The sequence below is a fragment of the Pelobates fuscus genome, chromosome 5 (genome assembly GCF_036172605.1).
Source record: "Pelobates fuscus isolate aPelFus1 chromosome 5, aPelFus1.pri, whole genome shotgun sequence".
NCBI classification, from domain to species: Eukaryota; Metazoa; Chordata; class Amphibia; order Anura; family Pelobatidae; genus Pelobates; species Pelobates fuscus.
Window position 1 is genome coordinate 364,979,773 of NC_086321.1, and position 23,682 is coordinate 365,003,454.

General features: G+C 54.3%; 1 protein-coding gene across 1 annotated transcript in view; it reads right to left on the reverse strand.

Annotated features, from left to right (window-relative positions):
* Positions 1 to 16,693: 16,693 nt before the first annotated feature.
* DNAH9 (dynein axonemal heavy chain 9) overlaps positions 16,694 to 23,682 on the reverse strand; it is a 169,762-nt gene continuing 162,773 nt past the window's right edge. The window contains exons 67-69 of the mRNA XM_063456071.1: positions 22,695 to 22,877; positions 19,891 to 20,280; positions 16,694 to 17,427 (exon numbers count right to left, since the gene is read on the reverse strand). Coding sequence (XP_063312141.1) covers positions 17,200 to 17,427; positions 19,891 to 20,280; positions 22,695 to 22,877 — 801 coding nt within the window. The 3' untranslated portion in view covers positions 16,694 to 17,199. The remainder of the gene's footprint in view (positions 17,428 to 19,890; positions 20,281 to 22,694; positions 22,878 to 23,682) is intronic.

A 23,682-nucleotide genomic window follows, 5' to 3' on the forward strand; every position in this document is an offset into this window, starting at 1 on the left:
CAACCGCCCCCCTACCCTGCCAACCCCCCTTCCTCACTATCCCCTCCCCCCTTGCCAACCGCCCCCTTCCTCACTATCTCCCTCCCCCCCTTGCCAACCGCCCCCTTCCTCACTATCTCCCTCCCCCCCTTGCCAACCGCCCCCTTCCTCACTATCTCCCTCCCCCCCTTGCCAACCGCCCCCTTCCTCACTATCTCCCTCCCCCCCTTGCCAACCGCCCCCTTCCTCACTATCTCCCTCCCCCCCTTGCCAACCGCCCCCTTCCTCACTATCTCCCTCCCCCCCTTGCCAACCGCCCCCTTCCTCACTATCTCCCTCCCCCCCTTGCCAACCGCCCCCTTCCTCACTATCTCCCTCCCCCCCTTGCCAACCGCCCCCTTCCTCACTATCTCCCTCCCCCCCTTGCCAACCGCCCCCTTCCTCACTATCTCCCTCCCCCCTTGCCAACCGCCCCCTTCCTCACTATCTCCCTCCCCCCCTTGCCAACCGCCCCCTTCCTCACTATCTCCCCCCCCTCGCCCCCTTCCCACTATCTCCCTCCCCCCCTTGCCAACCGCCCCCTTCCTCACTATCTCCCTCCCCCCCTTGCCAACCGCCCCCTTCCTCACTATCTCCCTCCCCCCCTTGCCAACCGCCCCCTTCCTCACTATCTCCCTCCCCCCCTTGCCAACCGCCCCCTTCCTCACTATCTCCCTCCCCCCCTTGCCAACCGCCCCCTTCCTCACTATCTCCCTCCCCCCCTTGCCAACCGCCCCCTTCCTCACTATCTCCCTCCCCCCCTTGCCAACCGCCCCCTTCCTCACTATCTCCCTCCCCCCCTTGCCAACCGCCCCCTTCCTCACTATCTCCCTCCCCCCCTTGCCAACCGCCCCCTTCCTCACTATCTCCCTCCCCCCCTTGCCAACCGCCCCCTTCCTCACTATCTCCCTCCCCCCCTTGCCAACCGCCCCCTTCCTCACTATCTCCCTCCCCCCCTTGCCAACCGCCCCCTTCCTCACTATCTCCCTCCCCCCCTTGCCAACCGCCCCCTTCCTCACTATCTCCCTCCCCCCCTTGCCAACCGCCCCCTTCCTCACTATCTCCCTCCCCCCCTTGCCAACCGCCCCCTTCCTCACTATCTCCCTCCCCCCCTTGCCAACCGCCCCCTTCCTCACTATCTCCCTCCCCCCCTTGCCAACCGCCCCCTTCCTCACTATCTCCCTCCCCCCCTTGCCAACCGCCCCCTTCCTCACTATCTCCCTCCCCCCCTTGCCAACCGCCCCCTTCCTCACTATCTCCCTCCCCCCCTTGCCAACCGCCCCCTTCCTCACTATCTCCCTCCCCCCCTTGCCAACCGCCCCCTTCCTCACTATCTCCCTCCCCCCCTTGCCAACCGCCCCCTTCCTCACTATCTCCCTCCCCCCCTTGCCAACCGCCCCCTTCCTCACTATCTCCCTCCCCCCCTTGCCAACCGCCCCCTTCCTCACTATCTCCCTCCCCCCCTTGCCAACCGCCCCCTTCCTCACTATCTCCCTCCCCCCCTTGCCAACCGCCCCCTTCCTCACTATCTCCCTCCCCCCCTTGCCAACCGCCCCCTTCCTCACTATCTCCCTCCCCCCCTTGCCAACCGCCCCCTTCCTCACTATCTCCCTCCCCCCCTTGCCAACCGCCCCCTTCCTCACTATCTCCCTCCCCCCCTTGCCAACCGCCCCCTTCCTCACTATCTCCCTCCCCCCCTTGCCAACCGCCCCCTTCCTCACTATCTCCCTCCCCCCCTTGCCAACCGCCCCCTTCCTCACTATCTCCCTCCCCCCCTTGCCAACCGCCCCCTTCCTCACTATCTCCCTCCCCCCCTTGCCAACCGCCCCCTTCCTCACTATCTCCCTCCCCCCCTTGCCAACCGCCCCCTTCCTCACTATCTCCCTCCCCCCCTTGCCAACCGCCCCCTTCCTCACTATCTCCCTCCCCCCCTTGCCAACCGCCCCCTTCCTCACTATCTCCCTCCCCCCCTTGCCAACCGCCCCCTTCCTCACTATCTCCCTCCCCCCCTTGCCAACCGCCCCCTTCCTCACTATCTCCCTCCCCCCCTTGCCAACCGCCCCCTTCCTCACTATCTCCCTCCCCCCCTTGCCAACCGCCCCCTTCCTCACTATCTCCCTCCCCCCCTTGCCAACCGCCCCCTTCCTCACTATCTCCCTCCCCCCCTTGCCAACCGCCCCCTTCCTCACTATCTCCCTCCCCCCCTTGCCAACCGCCCCCTTCCTCACTATCTCCCTCCCCCCCTTGCCAACCGCCCCCTTCCTCACTATCTCCCTCCCCCCCTTGCCAACCGCCCCCTTCCTCACTATCTCCCTCCCCCCCTTGCCAACCGCCCCCTTCCTCACTATCTCCCTCCCCCCCTTGCCAACCGCCCCCTTCCTCACTATCTCCCTCCCCCCCTTGCCAACCGCCCCCTTCCTCACTATCTCCCTCCCCCCCTTGCCAACCGCCCCCTTCCTCACTATCTCCCTCCCCCCCTTGCCAACCGCCCCCTTCCTCACTATCTCCCTCCCCCCCTTGCCAACCGCCCCCTTCCTCACTATCTCCCTCCCCCCCTTGCCAACCGCCCCCTTCCTCACTATCTCCCTCCCCCCCTTGCCAACCGCCCCCTTCCTCACTATCTCCCTCCCCCCCTTGCCAACCGCCCCCTTCCTCACTATCTCCCTCCCCCCCTTGCCAACCGCCCCCTTCCTCACTATCTCCCTCCCCCCCTTGCCAACCGCCCCCTTCCTCACTATCTCCCTCCCCCCCTTGCCAACCGCCCCCTTCCTCACTATCTCCCTCCCCCCCTTGCCAACCGCCCCCTTCCTCACTATCTCCCTCCCCCCCTTGCCAACCGCCCCCTTCCTCACTATCTCCCTCCCCCCCTTGCCAACCGCCCCCTTCCTCACTATCTCCCTCCCCCCCTTGCCAACCGCCCCCTTCCTCACTATCTCCCTCCCCCCCTTGCCAACCGCCCCCTTCCTCACTATCTCCCTCCCCCCCTTGCCAACCGCCCCCTTCCTCACTATCTCCCTCCCCCCCTTGCCAACCGCCCCCTTCCTCACTATCTCCCTCCCCCCCTTGCCAACCGCCCCCTTCCTCACTATCTCCCTCCCCCCCTTGCCAACCGCCCCCTTCCTCACTATCTCCCTCCCCCCCTTGCCAACCGCCCCCTTCCTCACTATCTCCCTCCCCCCCTTGCCAACCGCCCCCTTCCTCACTATCTCCCTCCCCCCCTTGCCAACCGCCCCCTTCCTCACTATCTCCCTCCCCCCCTTGCCAACCGCCCCCTTCCTCACTATCTCCCTCCCCCCCTTGCCAACCGCCCCCTTCCTCACTATCTCCCTCCCCCCCTTGCCAACCGCCCCCTTCCTCACTATCTCCCTCCCCCCCTTGCCAACCGCCCCCTTCCTCACTATCTCCCTCCCCCCCTTGCCAACCGCCCCCTTCCTCACTATCTCCCTCCCCCCCTTGCCAACCGCCCCCTTCCTCACTATCTCCCTCCCCCCCTTGCCAACCGCCCCCTTCCTCACTATCTCCCTCCCCCCCTTGCCAACCGCCCCCTTCCTCACTATCTCCCTCCCCCCCTTGCCAACCGCCCCCTTCCTCACTATCTCCCTCCCCCCCTTGCCAACCGCCCCCTTCCTCACTATCTCCCTCCCCCCCTTGCCAACCGCCCCCTTCCTCACTATCTCCCTCCCCCCCTTGCCAACCGCCCCCTTCCTCACTATCTCCCTCCCCCCCTTGCCAACCGCCCCCTTCCTCACTATCTCCCTCCCCCCCTTGCCAACCGCCCCCTTCCTCACTATCTCCCTCCCCCCCTTGCCAACCGCCCCCTTCCTCACTATCTCCCTCCCCCCCTTGCCAACCGCCCCCTTCCTCACTATCTCCCTCCCCCCCTTGCCAACCGCCCCCTTCCTCACTATCTCCCTCCCCCCCTTGCCAACCGCCCCCTTCCTCACTATCTCCCTCCCCCCCTTGCCAACCGCCCCCTTCCTCACTATCTCCCTCCCCCCCTTGCCAACCGCCCCCTTCCTCACTATCTCCCTCCCCCCCTTGCCAACCGCCCCCTTCCTCACTATCTCCCTCCCCCCCTTGCCAACCGCCCCCTTCCTCACTATCTCCCTCCCCCCCTTGCCAACCGCCCCCTTCCTCACTATCTCCCTCCCCCCCTTGCCAACCGCCCCCTTCCTCACTATCTCCCTCCCCCCCTTGCCAACCGCCCCCTTCCTCACTATCTCCCTCCCCCCCTTGCCAACCGCCCCCTTCCTCACTATCTCCCTCCCCCCCTTGCCAACCGCCCCCTTCCTCACTATCTCCCTCCCCCCCTTGCCAACCGCCCCCTTCCTCACTATCTCCCTCCCCCCCTTGCCAACCGCCCCCTTCCTCACTATCTCCCTCCCCCCCTTGCCAACCGCCCCCTTCCTCACTATCTCCCTCCCCCCCTTGCCAACCGCCCCCTTCCTCACTATCTCCCTCCCCCCCTTGCCAACCGCCCCCTTCCTCACTATCTCCCTCCCCCCCTTGCCAACCGCCCCCTTCCTCACTATCTCCCTCCCCCCCTTGCCAACCGCCCCCTTCCTCACTATCTCCCTCCCCCCCTTGCCAACCGCCCCCTTCCTCACTATCTCCCTCCCCCCCTTGCCAACCGCCCCCTTCCTCACTATCTCCCTCCCCCCCTTGCCAACCGCCCCCTTCCTCACTATCTCCCTCCCCCCCTTGCCAACCGCCCCCTTCCTCACTATCTCCCTCCCCCCCTTGCCAACCGCCCCCTTCCTCACTATCTCCCTCCCCCCCTTGCCAACCGCCCCCTTCCTCACTATCTCCCTCCCCCCCTTGCCAACCGCCCCCTTCCTCACTATCTCCCTCCCCCCCTTGCCAACCGCCCCCTTCCTCACTATCTCCCTCCCCCCCTTGCCAACCGCCCCCTTCCTCACTATCTCCCTCCCCCCCTTGCCAACCGCCCCCTTCCTCACTATCTCCCTCCCCCCCTTGCCAACCGCCCCCTTCCTCACTATCTCCCTCCCCCCCTTGCCAACCGCCCCCTTCCTCACTATCTCCCTCCCCCCCTTGCCAACCGCCCCCTTCCTCACTATCTCCCTCCCCCCCTTGCCAACCGCCCCCTTCCTCACTATCTCCCTCCCCCCCTTGCCAACCGCCCCCTTCCTCACTATCTCCCTCCCCCCCTTGCCAACCGCCCCCTTCCTCACTATCTCCCTCCCCCCCTTGCCAACCGCCCCCTTCCTCACTATCTCCCTCCCCCCCTTGCCAACCGCCCCCTTCCTCACTATCTCCCTCCCCCCCTTGCCAACCGCCCCCTTCCTCACTATCTCCCTCCCCCCCTTGCCAACCGCCCCCTTCCTCACTATCTCCCTCCCCCCCTTGCCAACCGCCCCCTTCCTCACTATCTCCCTCCCCCCCTTGCCAACCGCCCCCTTCCTCACTATCTCCCTCCCCCCCTTGCCAACCGCCCCCTTCCTCACTATCTCCCTCCCCCCCTTGCCAACCGCCCCCTTCCTCACTATCTCCCTCCCCCCCTTGCCAACCGCCCCCTTCCTCACTATCTCCCTCCCCCCCTTGCCAACCGCCCCCTTCCTCACTATCTCCCTCCCCCCCTTGCCAACCGCCCCCTTCCTCACTATCTCCCTCCCCCCCTTGCCAACCGCCCCCTTCCTCACTATCTCCCTCCCCCCCTTGCCAACCGCCCCCTTCCTCACTATCTCCCTCCCCCCCTTGCCAACCGCCCCCTTCCTCACTATCTCCCTCCCCCCCTTGCCAACCGCCCCCTTCCTCACTATCTCCCTCCCCCCCTTGCCAACCGCCCCCTTCCTCACTATCTCCCTCCCCCCCTTGCCAACCGCCCCCTTCCTCACTATCTCCCTCCCCCCCTTGCCAACCGCCCCCTTCCTCACTATCTCCCTCCCCCCCTTGCCAACCGCCCCCTTCCTCACTATCTCCCTCCCCCCCTTGCCAACCGCCCCCTTCCTCACTATCTCCCTCCCCCCCTTGCCAACCGCCCCCTTCCTCACTATCTCCCTCCCCCCCTTGCCAACCGCCCCCTTCCTCACTATCTCCCTCCCCCCCTTGCCAACCGCCCCCTTCCTCACTATCTCCCTCCCCCCCTTGCCAACCGCCCCCTTCCTCACTATCTCCCTCCCCCCCTTGCCAACCGCCCCCTTCCTCACTATCTCCCTCCCCCCCTTGCCAACCGCCCCCTTCCTCACTATCTCCCTCCCCCCCTTGCCAACCGCCCCCTTCCTCACTATCTCCCTCCCCCCCTTGCCAACCGCCCCCTTCCTCACTATCTCCCTCCCCCCCTTGCCAACCGCCCCCTTCCTCACTATCTCCCTCCCCCCCTTGCCAACCGCCCCCTTCCTCACTATCTCCCTCCCCCCCTTGCCAACCGCCCCCTTCCTCACTATCTCCCTCCCCCCCTTGCCAACCGCCCCCTTCCTCACTATCTCCCTCCCCCCCTTGCCAACCGCCCCCTTCCTCACTATCTCCCTCCCCCCCTTGCCAACCGCCCCCTTCCTCACTATCTCCCTCCCCCCCTTGCCAACCGCCCCCTTCCTCACTATCTCCCTCCCCCCCTTGCCAACCGCCCCCTTCCTCACTATCTCCCTCCCCCCCTTGCCAACCGCCCCCTTCCTCACTATCTCCCTCCCCCCCTTGCCAACCGCCCCCTTCCTCACTATCTCCCTCCCCCCCTTGCCAACCGCCCCCTTCCTCACTATCTCCCTCCCCCCCTTGCCAACCGCCCCCTTCCTCACTATCTCCCTCCCCCCCTTGCCAACCGCCCCCTTCCTCACTATCTCCCTCCCCCCCTTGCCAACCGCCCCCTTCCTCACTATCTCCCTCCCCCCCTTGCCAACCGCCCCCTTCCTCACTATCTCCCTCCCCCCCTTGCCAACCGCCCCCTTCCTCACTATCTCCCTCCCCCCCTTGCCAACCGCCCCCTTCCTCACTATCTCCCTCCCCCCCTTGCCAACCGCCCCCTTCCTCACTATCTCCCTCCCCCCCTTGCCAACCGCCCCCTTCCTCACTATCTCCCTCCCCCCCTTGCCAACCGCCCCCTTCCTCACTATCTCCCTCCCCCCCTTGCCAACCGCCCCCTTCCTCACTATCTCCCTCCCCCCCTTGCCAACCGCCCCCTTCCTCACTATCTCCCTCCCCCCCTTGCCAACCGCCCCCTTCCTCACTATCTCCCTCCCCCCCTTGCCAACCGCCCCCTTCCTCACTATCTCCCTCCCCCCCTTGCCAACCGCCCCCTTCCTCACTATCTCCCTCCCCCCCTTGCCAACCGCCCCCTTCCTCACTATCTCCCTCCCCCCCTTGCCAACCGCCCCCTTCCTCACTATCTCCCTCCCCCCCTTGCCAACCGCCCCCTTCCTCACTATCTCCCTCCCCCCCTTGCCAACCGCCCCCTTCCTCACTATCTCCCTCCCCCCCTTGCCAACCGCCCCCTTCCTCACTATCTCCCTCCCCCCCTTGCCAACCGCCCCCTTCCTCACTATCTCCCTCCCCCCCTTGCCAACCGCCCCCTTCCTCACTATCTCCCTCCCCCCCTTGCCAACCGCCCCCTTCCTCACTATCTCCCTCCCCCCCTTGCCAACCGCCCCCTTCCTCACTATCTCCCTCCCCCCCTTGCCAACCGCCCCCTTCCTCACTATCTCCCTCCCCCCCTTGCCAACCGCCCCCTTCCTCACTATCTCCCTCCCCCCCTTGCCAACCGCCCCCTTCCTCACTATCTCCCTCCCCCCCTTGCCAACCGCCCCCTTCCTCACTATCTCCCTCCCCCCCTTGCCAACCGCCCCCTTCCTCACTATCTCCCTCCCCCCCTTGCCAACCGCCCCCTTCCTCACTATCTCCCTCCCCCCCTTGCCAACCGCCCCCTTCCTCACTATCTCCCTCCCCCCCTTGCCAACCGCCCCCTTCCTCACTATCTCCCTCCCCCCCTTGCCAACCGCCCCCTTCCTCACTATCTCCCTCCCCCCCTTGCCAACCGCCCCCTTCCTCACTATCTCCCTCCCCCCCTTGCCAACCGCCCCCTTCCTCACTATCTCCCTCCCCCCCTTGCCAACCGCCCCCTTCCTCACTATCTCCCTCCCCCCCTTGCCAACCGCCCCCTTCCTCACTATCTCCCTCCCCCCCTTGCCAACCGCCCCCTTCCTCACTATCTCCCTCCCCCCCTTGCCAACCGCCCCCTTCCTCACTATCTCCCTCCCCCCCTTGCCAACCGCCCCCTTCCTCACTATCTCCCTCCCCCCCTTGCCAACCGCCCCCTTCCTCACTATCTCCCTCCCCCCCTTGCCAACCGCCCCCTTCCTCACTATCTCCCTCCCCCCCTTGCCAACCGCCCCCTTCCTCACTATCTCCCTCCCCCCCTTGCCAACCGCCCCCTTCCTCACTATCTCCCTCCCCCCCTTGCCAACCGCCCCCTTCCTCACTATCTCCCTCCCCCCCTTGCCAACCGCCCCCTTCCTCACTATCTCCCTCCCCCCCTTGCCAACCGCCCCCTTCCTCACTATCTCCCTCCCCCCCTTGCCAACCGCCCCCTTCCTCACTATCTCCCTCCCCCCCTTGCCAACCGCCCCCTTCCTCACTATCTCCCTCCCCCCCTTGCCAACCGCCCCCTTCCTCACTATCTCCCTCCCCCCCTTGCCAACCGCCCCCTTCCTCACTATCTCCCTCCCCCCCTTGCCAACCGCCCCCTTCCTCACTATCTCCCTCCCCCCCTTGCCAACCGCCCCCTTCCTCACTATCTCCCTCCCCCCCTTGCCAACCGCCCCCTTCCTCACTATCTCCCTCCCCCCCTTGCCAACCGCCCCCTTCCTCACTATCTCCCTCCCCCCCTTGCCAACCGCCCCCTTCCTCACTATCTCCCTCCCCCCCTTGCCAACCGCCCCCTTCCTCACTATCTCCCTCCCCCCCTTGCCAACCGCCCCCTTCCTCACTATCTCCCTCCCCCCCTTGCCAACCGCCCCCTTCCTCACTATCTCCCTCCCCCCCTTGCCAACCGCCCCCTTCCTCACTATCTCCCTCCCCCCCTTGCCAACCGCCCCCTTCCTCACTATCTCCCTCCCCCCCTTGCCAACCGCCCCCTTCCTCACTATCTCCCTCCCCCCCTTGCCAACCGCCCCCTTCCTCACTATCTCCCTCCCCCCCTTGCCAACCGCCCCCTTCCTCACTATCTCCCTCCCCCCCTTGCCAACCGCCCCCTTCCTCACTATCTCCCTCCCCCCCTTGCCAACCGCCCCCTTCCTCACTATCTCCCTCCCCCCCTTGCCAACCGCCCCCTTCCTCACTATCTCCCTCCCCCCCTTGCCAACCGCCCCCTTCCTCACTATCTCCCTCCCCCCCTTGCCAACCGCCCCCTTCCTCACTATCTCCCTCCCCCCCTTGCCAACCGCCCCCTTCCTCACTATCTCCCTCCCCCCCTTGCCAACCGCCCCCTTCCTCACTATCTCCCTCCCCCCCTTGCCAACCGCCCCCTTCCTCACTATCTCCCTCCCCCCCTTGCCAACCGCCCCCTTCCTCACTATCTCCCTCCCCCCCTTGCCAACCGCCCCCTTCCTCACTATCTCCCTCCCCCCCTTGCCAACCGCCCCCTTCCTCACTATCTCCCTCCCCCCCTTGCCAACCGCCCCCTTCCTCACTATCTCCCTCCCCCCCTTGCCAACCGCCCCCTTCCTCACTATCTCCCTCCCCCCCTTGCCAACCGCCCCCTTCCTCACTATCTCCCTCCCCCCCTTGCCAACCGCCCCCTTCCTCACTATCTCCCTCCCCCCCTTGCCAACCGCCCCCTTCCTCACTATCTCCCTCCCCCCCTTGCCAACCGCCCCCTTCCTCACTATCTCCCTCCCCCCCTTGCCAACCGCCCCCTTCCTCACTATCTCCCTCCCCCCCTTGCCAACCGCCCCCTTCCTCACTATCTCCCTCCCCCCCTTGCCAACCGCCCCCTTCCTCACTATCTCCCTCCCCCCCTTGCCAACCGCCCCCTTCCTCACTATCTCCCTCCCCCCCTTGCCAACCGCCCCCTTCCTCACTATCTCCCTCCCCCCCTTGCCAACCGCCCCCTTCCTCACTATCTCCCTCCCCCCCTTGCCAACCGCCCCCTTCCTCACTATCTCCCTCCCCCCTTGCCAACCGCCCCCTTCCTCACTATCTCCCTCCCCCCCTTGCCAACCGCCCCCTTCCTCACTATCTCCCTCCCCCCCTTGCCAACCGCCCCCTTCCTCACTATCTCCCTCCCCCCCTTGCCAACCGCCCCCTTCCTCACTATCTCCCTCCCCCCCTTGCCAACCGCCCCCTTCCTCACTATCTCCCTCCCCCCCTTGCCAACCGCCCCCTTCCTCACTATCTCCCTCCCCCCCTTGCCAACCGCCCCCTTCCTCACTATCTCCCTCCCCCCCTTGCCAACCGCCCCCTTCCTCACTATCTCCCTCCCCCCCTTGCCAACCGCCCCCTTCCTCACTATCTCCCTCCCCCCCTTGCCAACCGCCCCCTTCCTCACTATCTCCCTCCCCCCCTTGCCAACCGCCCCCTTCCTCACTATCTCCCTCCCCCCCTTGCCAACCGCCCCCTTCCTCACTATCTCCCTCCCCCCCTTGCCAACCGCCCCCTTCCTCACTATCTCCCTCCCCCCCTTGCCAACCGCCCCCTTCCTCACTATCTCCCTCCCCCCCTTGCCAACCGCCCCCTTCCTCACTATCTCCCTCCCCCCCTTGCCAACCGCCCCCTTCCTCACTATCTCCCTCCCCCCCTTGCCAACCGCCCCCTTCCTCACTATCTCCCTCCCCCCCTTGCCAACCGCCCCCTTCCTCACTATCTCCCTCCCCCCCTTGCCAACCGCCCCCTTCCTCACTATCTCCCTCCCCCCCTTGCCAACCGCCCCCTTCCTCACTATCTCCCTCCCCCCCTTGCCAACCGCCCCCTTCCTCACTATCTCCCTCCCCCCCTTGCCAACCGCCCCCTTCCTCACTATCTCCCTCCCCCCCTTGCCAACCGCCCCCTTCCTCACTATCTCCCTCCCCCCCTTGCCAACCGCCCCCTTCCTCACTATCTCCCTCCCCCCTTGCCAACCGCCCCCTTCCTCACTATCTCCCTCCCCCCCTTGCCAACCGCCCCCTTCCTCACTATCTCCCTCCCCCCCTTGCCAACCGCCCCCTTCCTCACTATCTCCCTCCCCCCCTTGCCAACCGCCCCCTTCCTCACTATCTCCCTCCCCCCCTTGCCAACCGCCCCCTTCCTCACTATCTCCCTCCCCCCCTTGCCAACCGCCCCCTTCCTCACTATCTCCCTCCCCCCCTTGCCAACCGCCCCCTTCCTCACTATCTCCCTCCCCCCCTTGCCAACCGCCCCCTTCCTCACTATCTCCCTCCCCCCCTTGCCAACCGCCCCCTTCCTCACTATCTCCCTCCCCCCCTTGCCAACCGCCCCCTTCCTCACTATCTCCCTCCCCCCCTTGCCAACCGCCCCCTTCCTCACTATCTCCCTCCCCCCCTTGCCAACCGCCCCCTTCCTCACTATCTCCCTCCCCCCCTTGCCAACCGCCCCCTTCCTCACTATCTCCCTCCCCCCCTTGCCAACCGCCCCCTTCCTCACTATCTCCCTCCCCCCCTTGCCAACCGCCCCCTTCCTCACTATCTCCCTCCCCCCCTTGCCAACCGCCCCCTTCCTCACTATCTCCCTCCCCCCCTTGCCAACCGCCCCCTTCCTCACTATCTCCCTCCCCCCCTTGCCAACCGCCCCCTTCCTCACTATCTCCCTCCCCCCCTTGCCAACCGCCCCCTTCCTCACTATCTCCCTCCCCCCCTTGCCAACCGCCCCCTTCCTCACTATCTCCCTCCCCCCCTTGCCAACCGCCCCCTTCCTCACTATCTCCCTCCCCCCCTTGCCAACCGCCCCCTTCCTCACTATCTCCCTCCCCCCCTTGCCAACCGCCCCCTTCCTCACTATCTCCCTCCCCCCCTTGCCAACCGCCCCCTTCCTCACTATCTCCCTCCCCCCCTTGCCAACCGCCCCCTTCCTCACTATCTCCCTCCCCCCCCTTGCCAACCGCCCCCTTCCTCACTATCTCCCTCCCCCCCTTGCCAACCGCCCCCTTCCTCACTATCTCCCTCCCCCCCTTGCCAACCGCCCCCTTCCTCACTATCTCCCTCCCCCCCTTGCCAACCGCCCCCTTCCTCACTATCTCCCTCCCCCCCTTGCCAACCGCCCCCTTCCTCACTATCTCCCTCCCCCCCTTGCCAACCGCCCCCTTCCTCACTATCTCCCTCCCCCCCTTGCCAACCGCCCCCTTCCTCACTATCTCCCTCCCCCCCTTGCCAACCGCCCCCTTCCTCACTATCTCCCTCCCCCCCTTGCCAACCGCCCCCTTCCTCACTATCTCCCTCCCCCCCTTGCCAACCGCCCCCTTCCTCACTATCTCCCTCCCCCCCTTCCTCACTATCTCCTCCCCCCCCTTGCCAACCTCCCCCTTCCTCACTATCTCCCTCCCCCCCTTGCCAACCTCCCCCTTCCTCACTATCTCCCTCCCCCCCCCTTGCCAACCTCCCCCTTCCTCACTATCTCCCTCCCCCCCCCTTGCCAACCTCCCCCTTCCTCACTATCTCCCTCCCCCCCCTTGCCAACCTCCCCCTTCCTCACTATCTCCCTCCCCCCCCCTTGCCAACCTCCCCCTTCCTCACTATCTCCCTCCCCCCCCCTTGCCAACCTCCCCCTTCCTCACTATCTCCCTCCCCCCCCCTTGCCAACCTCCCCCTTCCTCACTATCTCCCTCCCCCCCCCTTGCCAACCTCCCCCTTCCTCACTATCTCCCTCCCCCCCCCTTGCCAACCTCCCCCTTCCTCACTATCTCCCTCCCCCCCCCTTGCCAACCTCCCCCTTCCTCACTATCTCCCTCCCCCCCCCCTTGCCAACCTCCCCCTTCCTCACTATCTCCCTCCCCCCCCCCTTGCCAACCTCCCCCTTCCTCACTATCTCCCTCCCCCCCCCCTTGCCAACCTCCCCCTTCCTCACTATCTCCCTCCCCCCCCCCCCCCTTGCCAACCTCCCCCTTCCTCACTAGGGGCGCCGGGAGTGCAGACTGAGCAGGGCGCAAAAATCACTGCTCACACGGACAATTGAATTTTGCATCCCCTCTCGCTCTGTGCCCATGGCGGGCGCCGGTTTCGCCAACCCCTCGGTACGCTCCTGCATTTGAATGCAGGCGAGCATTTGTGTGCAGTGCGTTTTTTAAATACAGTGATGTGTATATATAATGTCTGTGTCTTTATACAGAGGTGTGTTTGTATGTAGTGTTGACATTTGAATGCAGTTTGTGTATTTGTGTGATGTGTTGGTGAGATGCCGAGATGTATGCACACACAGTTACACACACGCAGATACACAGACACACAGTTACACACATGCAGGCGCAGATACACACATTTACAACTGAACACATTGACACGAGCAGAAACAGACACACAGCTACCCACACTGACACACATGCAGACACACAGCTACCCACACTGACACACATGCAGACACACAGCTACCCACACTGACACACATACGAATACATAAACACACACATACTTAGACTCAATGTGTGTTAATGCAAGTACGTGTAAAAATCAATATGTATATGCGTGTTTGAATGCCAGTGTGTGTATTCCCTTACAAAGGCGAGTTGTGGGTGTTGTAAAGGGAGATCCAATTATGTTTTTTTCTTTCAGTTTGCTGGGAGTAACCTTGGCACACCTCTGAGCATCACTACTATACAGTGAATAAATCATTTAATATTTAATTTTTATGCAGGACATGGACTCCAGGCACCACAATCCCTTCAATTAGTATATAAAGTGGTTGTTGTGCTCAAGGTGTCCCTTTAAATAATGTTTAGATGGTAAATTTATTTAGGTGCACAATCAGATATAACGTGCCATGCACACCTATGGAGAATTGTCGTCCTTTTTAAGACTTATACTTTAAAACTCTCAAAAACACAATTTTAAACCTTTTTTCCCCCTATTTTGCACATTTCTACAAAATCCCAGTGAAACAGACAGACAGACAATGGATGGCAGAATGTGGTTCCCAAATTGAGACTGTCTCATTGGATCCAGGGCAATTAGGAGGCATGTGCTCATATTTACATTTTTATATATGTTGTAGCTTATTGTATTGTGGCACAATACTCTATACAGCTTCCACTAATATAATGGATCTTACAGCAGAATAGATAATGATCCATTATCACAAATATTTGATGTGCCCTTATAGACTTATTTACAGGCAGATTTTTTGAGGACACGTGCACCATATTAGTAAGAAGATATGGCTGAAACAATTCTTATTTAACCATAACCTCTTTTTATTTTTTTAATTTTTTTAGGGTGGGGGTGAGTTGTTCTGTTTGTCAAATGTCAACTGTGTTAACTCTCCCCCTCCCTCCAGAACTCGCTTCTCATGGAACAACTGATTCAATTTCTCTTACTAACAGTTATTTCACTGTGTCCTGAACTGCCAAGAAACTCACTGAATAATGACGTTAAGAAACGGTGGTTAAAGTCAAGTGACATTTTTGGCGTGATATTAATGCAGCGAAAATGTCAGGGGACTTTTTTTCTAGCGCAGATATAAAACATACAGGGGTAATGGGAGCCAGAGGGTCTGCGGCTGCAGCTCGCCTTATTTCCTGGTTGGGGTCTCAAAAGGGTTATGTACAGAGGAAGCAAGGGGCTAAAGGATTGTAGTTTTGTTTTCCAAGTTATGTCTACGTGAGCAAGCTGTCTTGCTCCCCAAATACTGACCCATCTATTGTTAGCTCATATTTTTGTCTGAAAATGAGGGGAGGGCTGCCTAGGCTGCCTTTTTATTTTTATTAGTAATGGTGTTATGTATCTTTAATGATTGGTTGTTCCAGAGTTTTTTTTTTTTGTTTTTTTTTTGACAACTTGCCATTTTCCCTTAATAATTTGAGGGCATGTGGCCATTGGTAAATAACACCAGTAGTGAGAGTATATTATATCTGTTAAGCGGTGAAAATTAGATATAATAAATGATCGATCTGTGTTTTTTTTAACGAGCTTCAGTAATATTTCCGATACCGCAGTTTGATTTGCATTTTGTATAATGTTTTCGCCAGTTTGGTGCTTAACTCCGAGAAAACCAGACCGAGGTTCTTACTTTTAAATTCAATGAAAACTCTAATCTAGAGGCTTACCTCCTAGGTCAGTGGTGTCCAACATATTGAAAGGGTCCCTTTTTAACTTCCCAAAGCTTTTTCTATTTGTAATCCACGTTTTTAAAATTTTTTATATAAATAACCCCCAAGAACTGAGACCAAAACAAAATATTGATAAATTGACTATATAATTTAATTTGCTTTCCTAAATGATAGCATTGCATTCCTATACAATATGAGTCACAGTTGCCCAGTTAATACTGGAATATCAAATAGGTGCAAATCGCAAACGCTTCCAGCGTGAATTTAGATTGTATAAGACATTTTCACATGAATGTAAAGATCAAAAGGAGAAAAGCAGTCTCCTCCCCGTCACATCATTACACAGCTCTGTATACACATTTTCCCCTGATGTAATAATTTAATTTCTCAACACAGTAGAGTTAGCAAGAATTTTTTTTTTTTTTTAAATTCCCCTTTTCATCATATTTTTTACATTCAGATTGCAAAATGTACTGCATTTCCATTGCTTTTTAATGTGAATTGTTCTGTAATTACCTTTCGAATGGTTTATACACCTCCCTGGCTTTGGGCAAACATTGGGGGTATAGATCATAAATCTGTTTAATTTCATCCCTCAATGGACTATGTCCAAGAAAAAAAAAACATTTCTCAGAACGAGCTTATTTATTAAGCAGTATTACGGGTGAGCATTTCACTGTGATTGGTCGGATAAAATGTACTGTCTGATGTCTGAGAATGTGCTAATCTGTCACCGATATTTATAAGGAGGGATTCCTAGATATTCTAGCATTTGTATGTTCAGCCCCTGGAATAAGCCTGAATCCTTTTACAGTTTAATCTGTTTATTGGCGGTCTGTAGTAACGTTAGAATGGATTAAGGCTTCATTCCACAAACCTTGCTGTGGGACAATTTAAATCGGTCTATGAATATTAAATCACATTTTAAATGTACAATTACCAGCTGTATCTTGGAATTAAAGTCCTTTTTTAATTCAGAACTCTGATAGATAAAATACCGAAACCAGAGATACTTAATGTGTTCAGTGAGTGCTGGGCGTACACAATTAGGGCACGGTTTCCTACACATTTAAAATTTGTTCTTACCTGTCGGACCAACAAATGTAGCACCTATGTTAGTGAAGGTTAACCTTGCCACTCAAGATATCATTTGTCCTTGAAGATTGGTTAAGTAAGCATCATGGGAAATGTAGATTGCAGACATCTAGGAAGCCAAGGTTAATATCGCTGTCCTTAAAGGGAAACTAGAGGCACCAAAACAACTTTAGCATATTGAAATGGCTTTGGTGTATAGCTCATGCAATCTCGCTCGTCAATTCTCTGCCAGTTAGGAGTTAAATCACTTTGTTTAATTTACAGAGCAGGATATAAAAACTTCTAAAGCAGGTTAACATCTGAAATGAACCTTAAACCACTTCTTTCTTCCATGCAGACTGTGTGAGTCACAGCCAGAGGCCTATTTCTGCATAAGCATAAATATGAGTGACTTAACTCCCAAATGGCAGAGAATAGGGGAATGATCTATACACCCAAACTGCTTCATTAACCCAAATTGTTTTAATGCCAATAGTGTTCCTTCATTATGGCTGCTGCTGGAAAAGGGGTTCTAGTGGAACCAGAGGTTTTGCTATTGCATTCCTTTACGCTGCCAGATGTTAACCAAATTTATTTAGTGGGGGCGAGGGTGTATTATTTTATTTCCATACAATGTACCAACTGTGTGTCTCTCTTTACATCAATGCTTTGTTTTACCCAGGAACAGCCTTAACTCTTAAACATAATGCAATACATTGTAAAGATCTATATAAAACAACCATTAGTTGAGAGTATGGTGCACTGTCTGTTCAGATAGGCATTTCCTAATGTCTGAGTTTATGTGATACTTTATGTACTCCATCATCAAAAAAAATGTGCAAAAATAGGAGATGATTCAGTTTGTCTGTGTTTAGAAGTCTTTGGACAGTATACTCTTTCTTCTTATGGATTCAAATCTGTAAAAGCAAGGCGAGACCAGCCAGAACCCATTTTGAAGGATTCTCCTTTGTTTTAAGGTTGAATGTCCATACGTAGGTGGGTCCTCTCTGCCGCGTTTTATAGACTGGACAGGCATATACATTCCGGGTATCTTGCTTGTCCACTGGTATTGCCTTAATGAAGATCACAGGCATGGCTGGAGTTAGCTCTTTGAGTCGAGCATCTGTGATAATCCCAGTCTGGAAGGTAAACAAACAAGATATTATTCATTCGTTGATTGAATGTTCCAAAACCTCGGACATTCATAGTTCTAAATATTTGTTTTGAGAACCACATACAGTACAGTCTGCTCACAAAACTAGATAAGGATCTATAAGAAAAAGCACATTATAGGCTAAAATAATTTAGCGTTGATATTTCCAATTGGGTAACGAACCTCCCAACAGTTCTGAATTTGTGCTCTTGCCCCACCAACCGGGGGGGTTACTCTCTGATATCTTACATCTGGGTCCACCAGTGGACAAGTTCCCATAACGTACAGTGCTACACAAATCACACAGGGGTTATGTAGCCCTCTGTGAGTCCAACCAGTGCAGTAGCCAGTCAACTTGACTGCATCCTGCCCTTTTTTTGGACAGACACGTCCCATTCGGCACAATTACAACCATCTTAGTTGCATACCTCCATGTCCCACTTTTAAGTAAAATAATTTCCCAGACCATGTCGATACATGGGCACATACATGTAGCCTTCATCTGATACATTAATATAATAAATACTGTGCACAGTACAGAGTCCAAACTCAAGATCCATAATCTATTAGTTGTATCATATTTGTAAATTAAAGAACAACACCTAGCACAGTATGATTTGACTGATTAGTCGTGTTTATGTAATCTAACATAATACTTGGGATTGTTCGGTAATCTCGAAGCATCTGTAACCACAAGCAAGTGTTTGAGGGAAAAAATTCCATCATATCTGATTATAAATCACCATGGTAACAATATGTAGAGAATTTGTTCCATATTCAGTTTAGAGACCCAAACGAACTGTCTTATTGCGAGATAAATGGTATGATAATATTAAGATGAATGGAGGGAGAGAAATATGTATGGCCACAACAGAAATGTTAATGATAAATTAATATGCACAGTTGTAGACTGGATGCATTATATTAATATGTTTATAGGCTGACATTATTTTACTTTTTTATTTTGTAGTTATAAATCTCACTGCACCACAGTCAGGAGGAAAAGCCGAGAAAAGGAAGAATTCTGAATATATTTTGCCTGGAAAGAGTTGAGGTTTTTAACACTCATATCACCAATCTGCTACTTAAAATGAAGGTAGAGAAACAGATACATGGGAATTGTTAAACTTAATTTTTATTTATTTTTTTAAGTTAGTATGTTTTTTGTTTTTTTTTGGTTTTCTGCCCTAATTGATTTATTATACAGTTTGGATCATTCTCATGTTAAAATAAGGCTGTAGGGAGCAGCAATATCTCTTATTATTCAGCAGGTTTAGAAAATGATATAATGTGTTAGATGTTAACATTTAAACATTGATTAAAAACATGTTTTTTGTTAATAAAATGTAGCTTGCGGTAAGGTCATTCTTGTCAGCTACTTGGTTGTAATCTGCTGTGCCGAGCTACAGGTCTTTTTATGTTTGTTTTTAATTTAAAAGGGTCACCATAACCACTACAGCGCACTGTAGTGATTATGCTGACCTACAGCTTTTGGTCATGCCATTTGTGAGAAGTTTGGGGGGAAATTGGACCTTCGTCTGCCCCCTCTTTAGGTGACTCAAAGACGACAAGATAGTAACAATGTCATAGACAGTGATTGGTCCTTACACGGTTAACACGTGCTGCATATGTTTAGGGAAGCGCATAATCCGTATTGATGTGTTCGTTCTACTTAGTGCCTATTATACGGGGGATGCTTGCTTCTTGGTGTGGTTTATAAAAAGTAAGTTTATTTAGTTTATTTAGAAATCTTTTCTAGTGCATGTTGTTTTTCCAGGCAGTCCTTGGAATCACGTTTGCAAAATATGCAAATTCATAAATGAGAGAGAGGCATTTATAATATATGTAACGAAAACTGCTTAATCTGCTGCTTTAAAGAGCAAAGAAGGAGGGAGAACTGCACAGAGTTTTGTTGTGGAAAGGATCATTATTGGGTATGCAGCCATGTAAAGAGGGTTTTTGACAGATTAACTTCTCTTTGAGTTGGGTTTCACTTCCCGACTCAACCTTGGAGATTGTCCTTTGTTAATTAGTGCACTTTCCTCGTCCTCTCACAAGAGTTTCAAAGAGTTGCAGCTAAAAGAAAAGCCGTCAGAGCGGGAGGTGAACAGCTAAACACTTTGCTAGCCTGCCAACTGACCTGCTTTGATCAGGCCTCTGAAATTTAAAAGAATAGTCTTGAAGATCAGAGCTGACAGAACAAAAAGAGAGGAGCCTTCAAGTTTGCAAACAATTCTCTCCTTCTGGACCTTTCAGTGGTCTTCGTGGAGATAAACTCAACATGTGATATTATCAAGAAGTAGCATCTTCCAAAAGAGTTCTAAAAGTTCAGTGTTCTCAGTTAATACCAATTACCTTCTAATGTCAAAACGACTTTTACCTGCTGTTTGTGCTATAGATATTATATATGAATAGTAGTCTTCTAACTTCAAAATGATAAACCTCTCACCTGTGTATCCCAGCGTGCTCCTTCCATATACAAGCCATGTACGTATGCTCCTTCACGTGGGGGGCTACTGAAGTCTTCACGATTCTTTTTGGTCACATCACATTGCAATGTCATCTTATCTAGAGGCCATTCATTCTTCCTGGCCATAGACTGCATGATCGCGGTGAGGAAGGACTGAGGATTAAAGAATCCTGCGAGCCAGACAGCTGATGGCAGAGCAAAGTCTCCCGTCCAGGTTTCCAGTTCTTTGATACGACTCAGGAGGTCAACAAACCAACTTGCTAGTCCCGCCATGGATGGATAAGCTCTCTTAGTCCAGGATTCAGGAACTTGGTCCAGGAAGATAGCATTCTGCAAGTTCTCCATGTCACTGGTCATAGTCAGTTCACCCTAAAGAATTTAATGGAAAAATTATCCAAAGCATGTTCACTCTTTGCTCGTCCACCTTCATTATAGTCAAGTTTCTCAAAATGGACTTAAAGGAACAGCCCAAGCACCATAACCACTACAGAGAGCTGTAGTGGCTCTGGTGCTAGGAGTGCCTTGGTGGCCCTCCCAATGCAAGTGGTCAAACTGGTTTGACTTCTTACCTGAGTCAATCTGATGCAGTTTCCAGCCTCCACTGCAGCCGGAATCTCTGAGCTAGATCTGGCAGTGCAGGGCTTGGCTAAATCATTGTCTGAGAGCAATTAAGTGACTCTCTCGGCCAATGGACTGACCCTGCACAGCAAGGCTTGACTCAGGAGAGTTAAAGGACCACTATAGGACCCAGACCACTTCAGCTTAATGAAGTGGTCTGGGTGCCAGGTCCATCTAGGTTTAACCCTTTCTGCTGTAAACATAGCAGTTTCAGAGAAATTGCTATGTTTACATATGGGTTAAACCTGCCTCTAGTGGCTGTCTCATTGACAGCCGCTAGAGGCGCTTCCGCGCTTCTCACTGTGATTTTCACAGTGAGAAGACGCCAGCGTCCATAGGAAAGCATTGAGAATGCTTTCCTATGAGACTGGCTGATAGCGCACGGCTCTTGCCTCGCATGCGCATTCAGCCAGGGACGTCATAAGAGGGAGGAGAGTCCCAGCGCCGAGGGAGCCCGGCGCAGGAAAAAAGGTAAGGGGTTAACCCCTACCTCCCCCTCAGGGCCACGGGAGTGGGACCCTGAGGGTGGGGGCACCCTCAGGGAACAATAGTGCCAGGAAAACAAGTATGTTTTCCTTGCACTATAGTGGTCCTTTAACTAAAAGTGGTGTTCAGCGCCCCATATGGTTTTCTCATACAGTCTGACAGACAGAATGTGCTTTTGGCAAAGTTTTATTTTACCAGTATGCGACTGTCTATGGGCCAGCTATGGCTAATAATGGTACAGCTGATTGTGAACTACAATTCCCTTGATGCCTATAACTAATAAACATTTTGAAGATGCTAAATTAGACCATTATTTAGATTTTTTTTTTAATTAAATGGACACTATGATCACCAGAACAACTACAGCTTAATGTAGTTGTTCTGGTGTGTATAGCCAGTCCCTGCAGGTTTTTTGCTGTAAACACTGTCTTTTCAGAGAAAAGGCAGTGTTTACATTGCTGCCTAGGGACACCTCCAGTGGTAGTCACTCAGACGGCCACTAGAGCTGCTTTCGGGTCTGTAAATACCCTAGTGTTCCTGGATGGTAAATCTGTCCCAATCTTATAGTAAAGCCCTTCTCCTGCTCAGTCCTGTGGATTCCTGGTTAGGTTTAGCTTGTACCCAGATCACAAAAATAATAATAATAATAAAAATAAAAAAGACACTTGCATAGACTGCTTTTTCTCTTCTTAGAACTACAGCTGAATCTTATTTTGTGATGTTGTTTCAGCAAACAATAATAATAATATAGAATTGTATGTTTAGACACCTGAAATCCCTATGTATTTACGGTTTTAAAACACAATGAGGATCATTCGCTAAACACAAAATTCTACTGAATTGTAGCGGATTAACAAAAATAACCAGGCTATGACTATGATAGAGTCAAGATTTTTTTTTTTTCCTCCAAATTATTTATTTGTGCTAAATTGTTAAAATTTGGTGTTGAGTAAATAATCCCAGTATAGGTTTCAGATACATAGTAATTTTGGGGCGCAAACACTATGGAAGGAATAGAATGTTTCAGCTCCTAGTGGAACAGTTTTTCATTGCTGCAGATCGTATTCAGAGCTACTACAGTCAAGTGCAAGTATCAAAATAACTATTGCAATAAAGGCCAGGGAGGTTTGCTTAAATTCATTCTCAAGTCCAGTAACCCAACGGCCACCGATAGTCACAGCTTTAACGTTTTCATCATTTAAATAGAATTGTGTAATCTCTAAATCCCTGCTGAAGCAAATGTAAGTCAGGTCAAATGGGAGACATTCTCTGTAAGTTCATTACATCAATCCGCCTGTTTAAAATAGTCACCTTTCTGTACTCCGAATTGAATGCTTCATGGAACCAAACCTGGCTTTTTATCTAAACCACAACTCCCAGATGGCACAGCTGAAAACCATTGGTTTTTAGCTCAGAAATTGATTTACTGAGAAACACTTAGCCAGTCCTGAATTATGCATAATTTATCTCAAAACAGAATCATATTGTATCTTCTAGAAAGCTACTTGATGAGAGAATGTGTTCTCCATGTGCTAAAAACGCAAATACAAAAAAAATGTAATTGTTCTCAATCTTTCAGTTATTCAGATTTAAGCATGATCTCAAGGAAAGAGTATTAAAAGGGATGAACATCTTATTAATACATATATACTTAATGTTCCTTCTAAAACTCTTCTTACCTTCAGGCCTAAATCCAGCTCTTTGAGGGAACGTTTTATCTCATTGGTCAATGTGTTCATCCTCTCGCATTCCTGGAAAGCGACTACAATATATGGTGTTCTCTCTTCCACCTTCGACATGAGCTCGGGGATGTTAAATTCCTCTGGGAGCTTCTCCAGGATCTCATCTAGAGTGGCTTTCACCTGTGAAGACCAGATTATCAAAAGATGTGGTCTTGTGTTTGTATAAAACAAGGTAGAACAGATCTTGCACACGTGTATTGTCCTCTTTTAACCTATATTAACACTTGTAAGTGTATAGCATGTCCTGGAGGCTTTGACGGAGAGATAGGTGCCAGGGGATTACACAATTGACTTGTCTACAGCCTAAATCAAATGTGACCTTCATCAGAACCAGGTAACCTCTGGTTTTATGGCTTCGAGCAATCCAGTATTTGCCACAAGTGTATTACTAGATACAAGGTCAGATTCCAACAGAACTTCAATAGACATCACCATCACACAAAATGACTTAACCTTTACATTGCCAGCACAGCTAACGTGTGTTTGTCCATTGGGGATTGAGCAATATAACTTTACGAGTGTGGAAGATGCCATATGTTAAATTGTGTTGAAGAATATATATGGTTACGAAAATGTAAATTGCTATAGACATAGAAGAGTTTGTATGATTACACACAGAGGTTAACGGATAAACTGATAGATTAGTCAGGCAAGCGATAAGGCTCCCTTCCAACGACTGTACAGTTCCTGCTAATTACTTTGCAAACAAACAATGAACCATGACTGTCGACTGGAACAAATGGGACAGAGAAAGAGGAGTGACTTCCAGAGATTAGTCCTGTCATCCAGAGCTGTGATTACAAGAGAAGACGTGGAAATATTGCATCAGTGAAGTCTTTCCACATAAAAAAATGTTTTCCTCCACCGGACAGTATCGGAAAATGCATATTACAGAACGATATTACAATACATGTAGCCCTGCAGG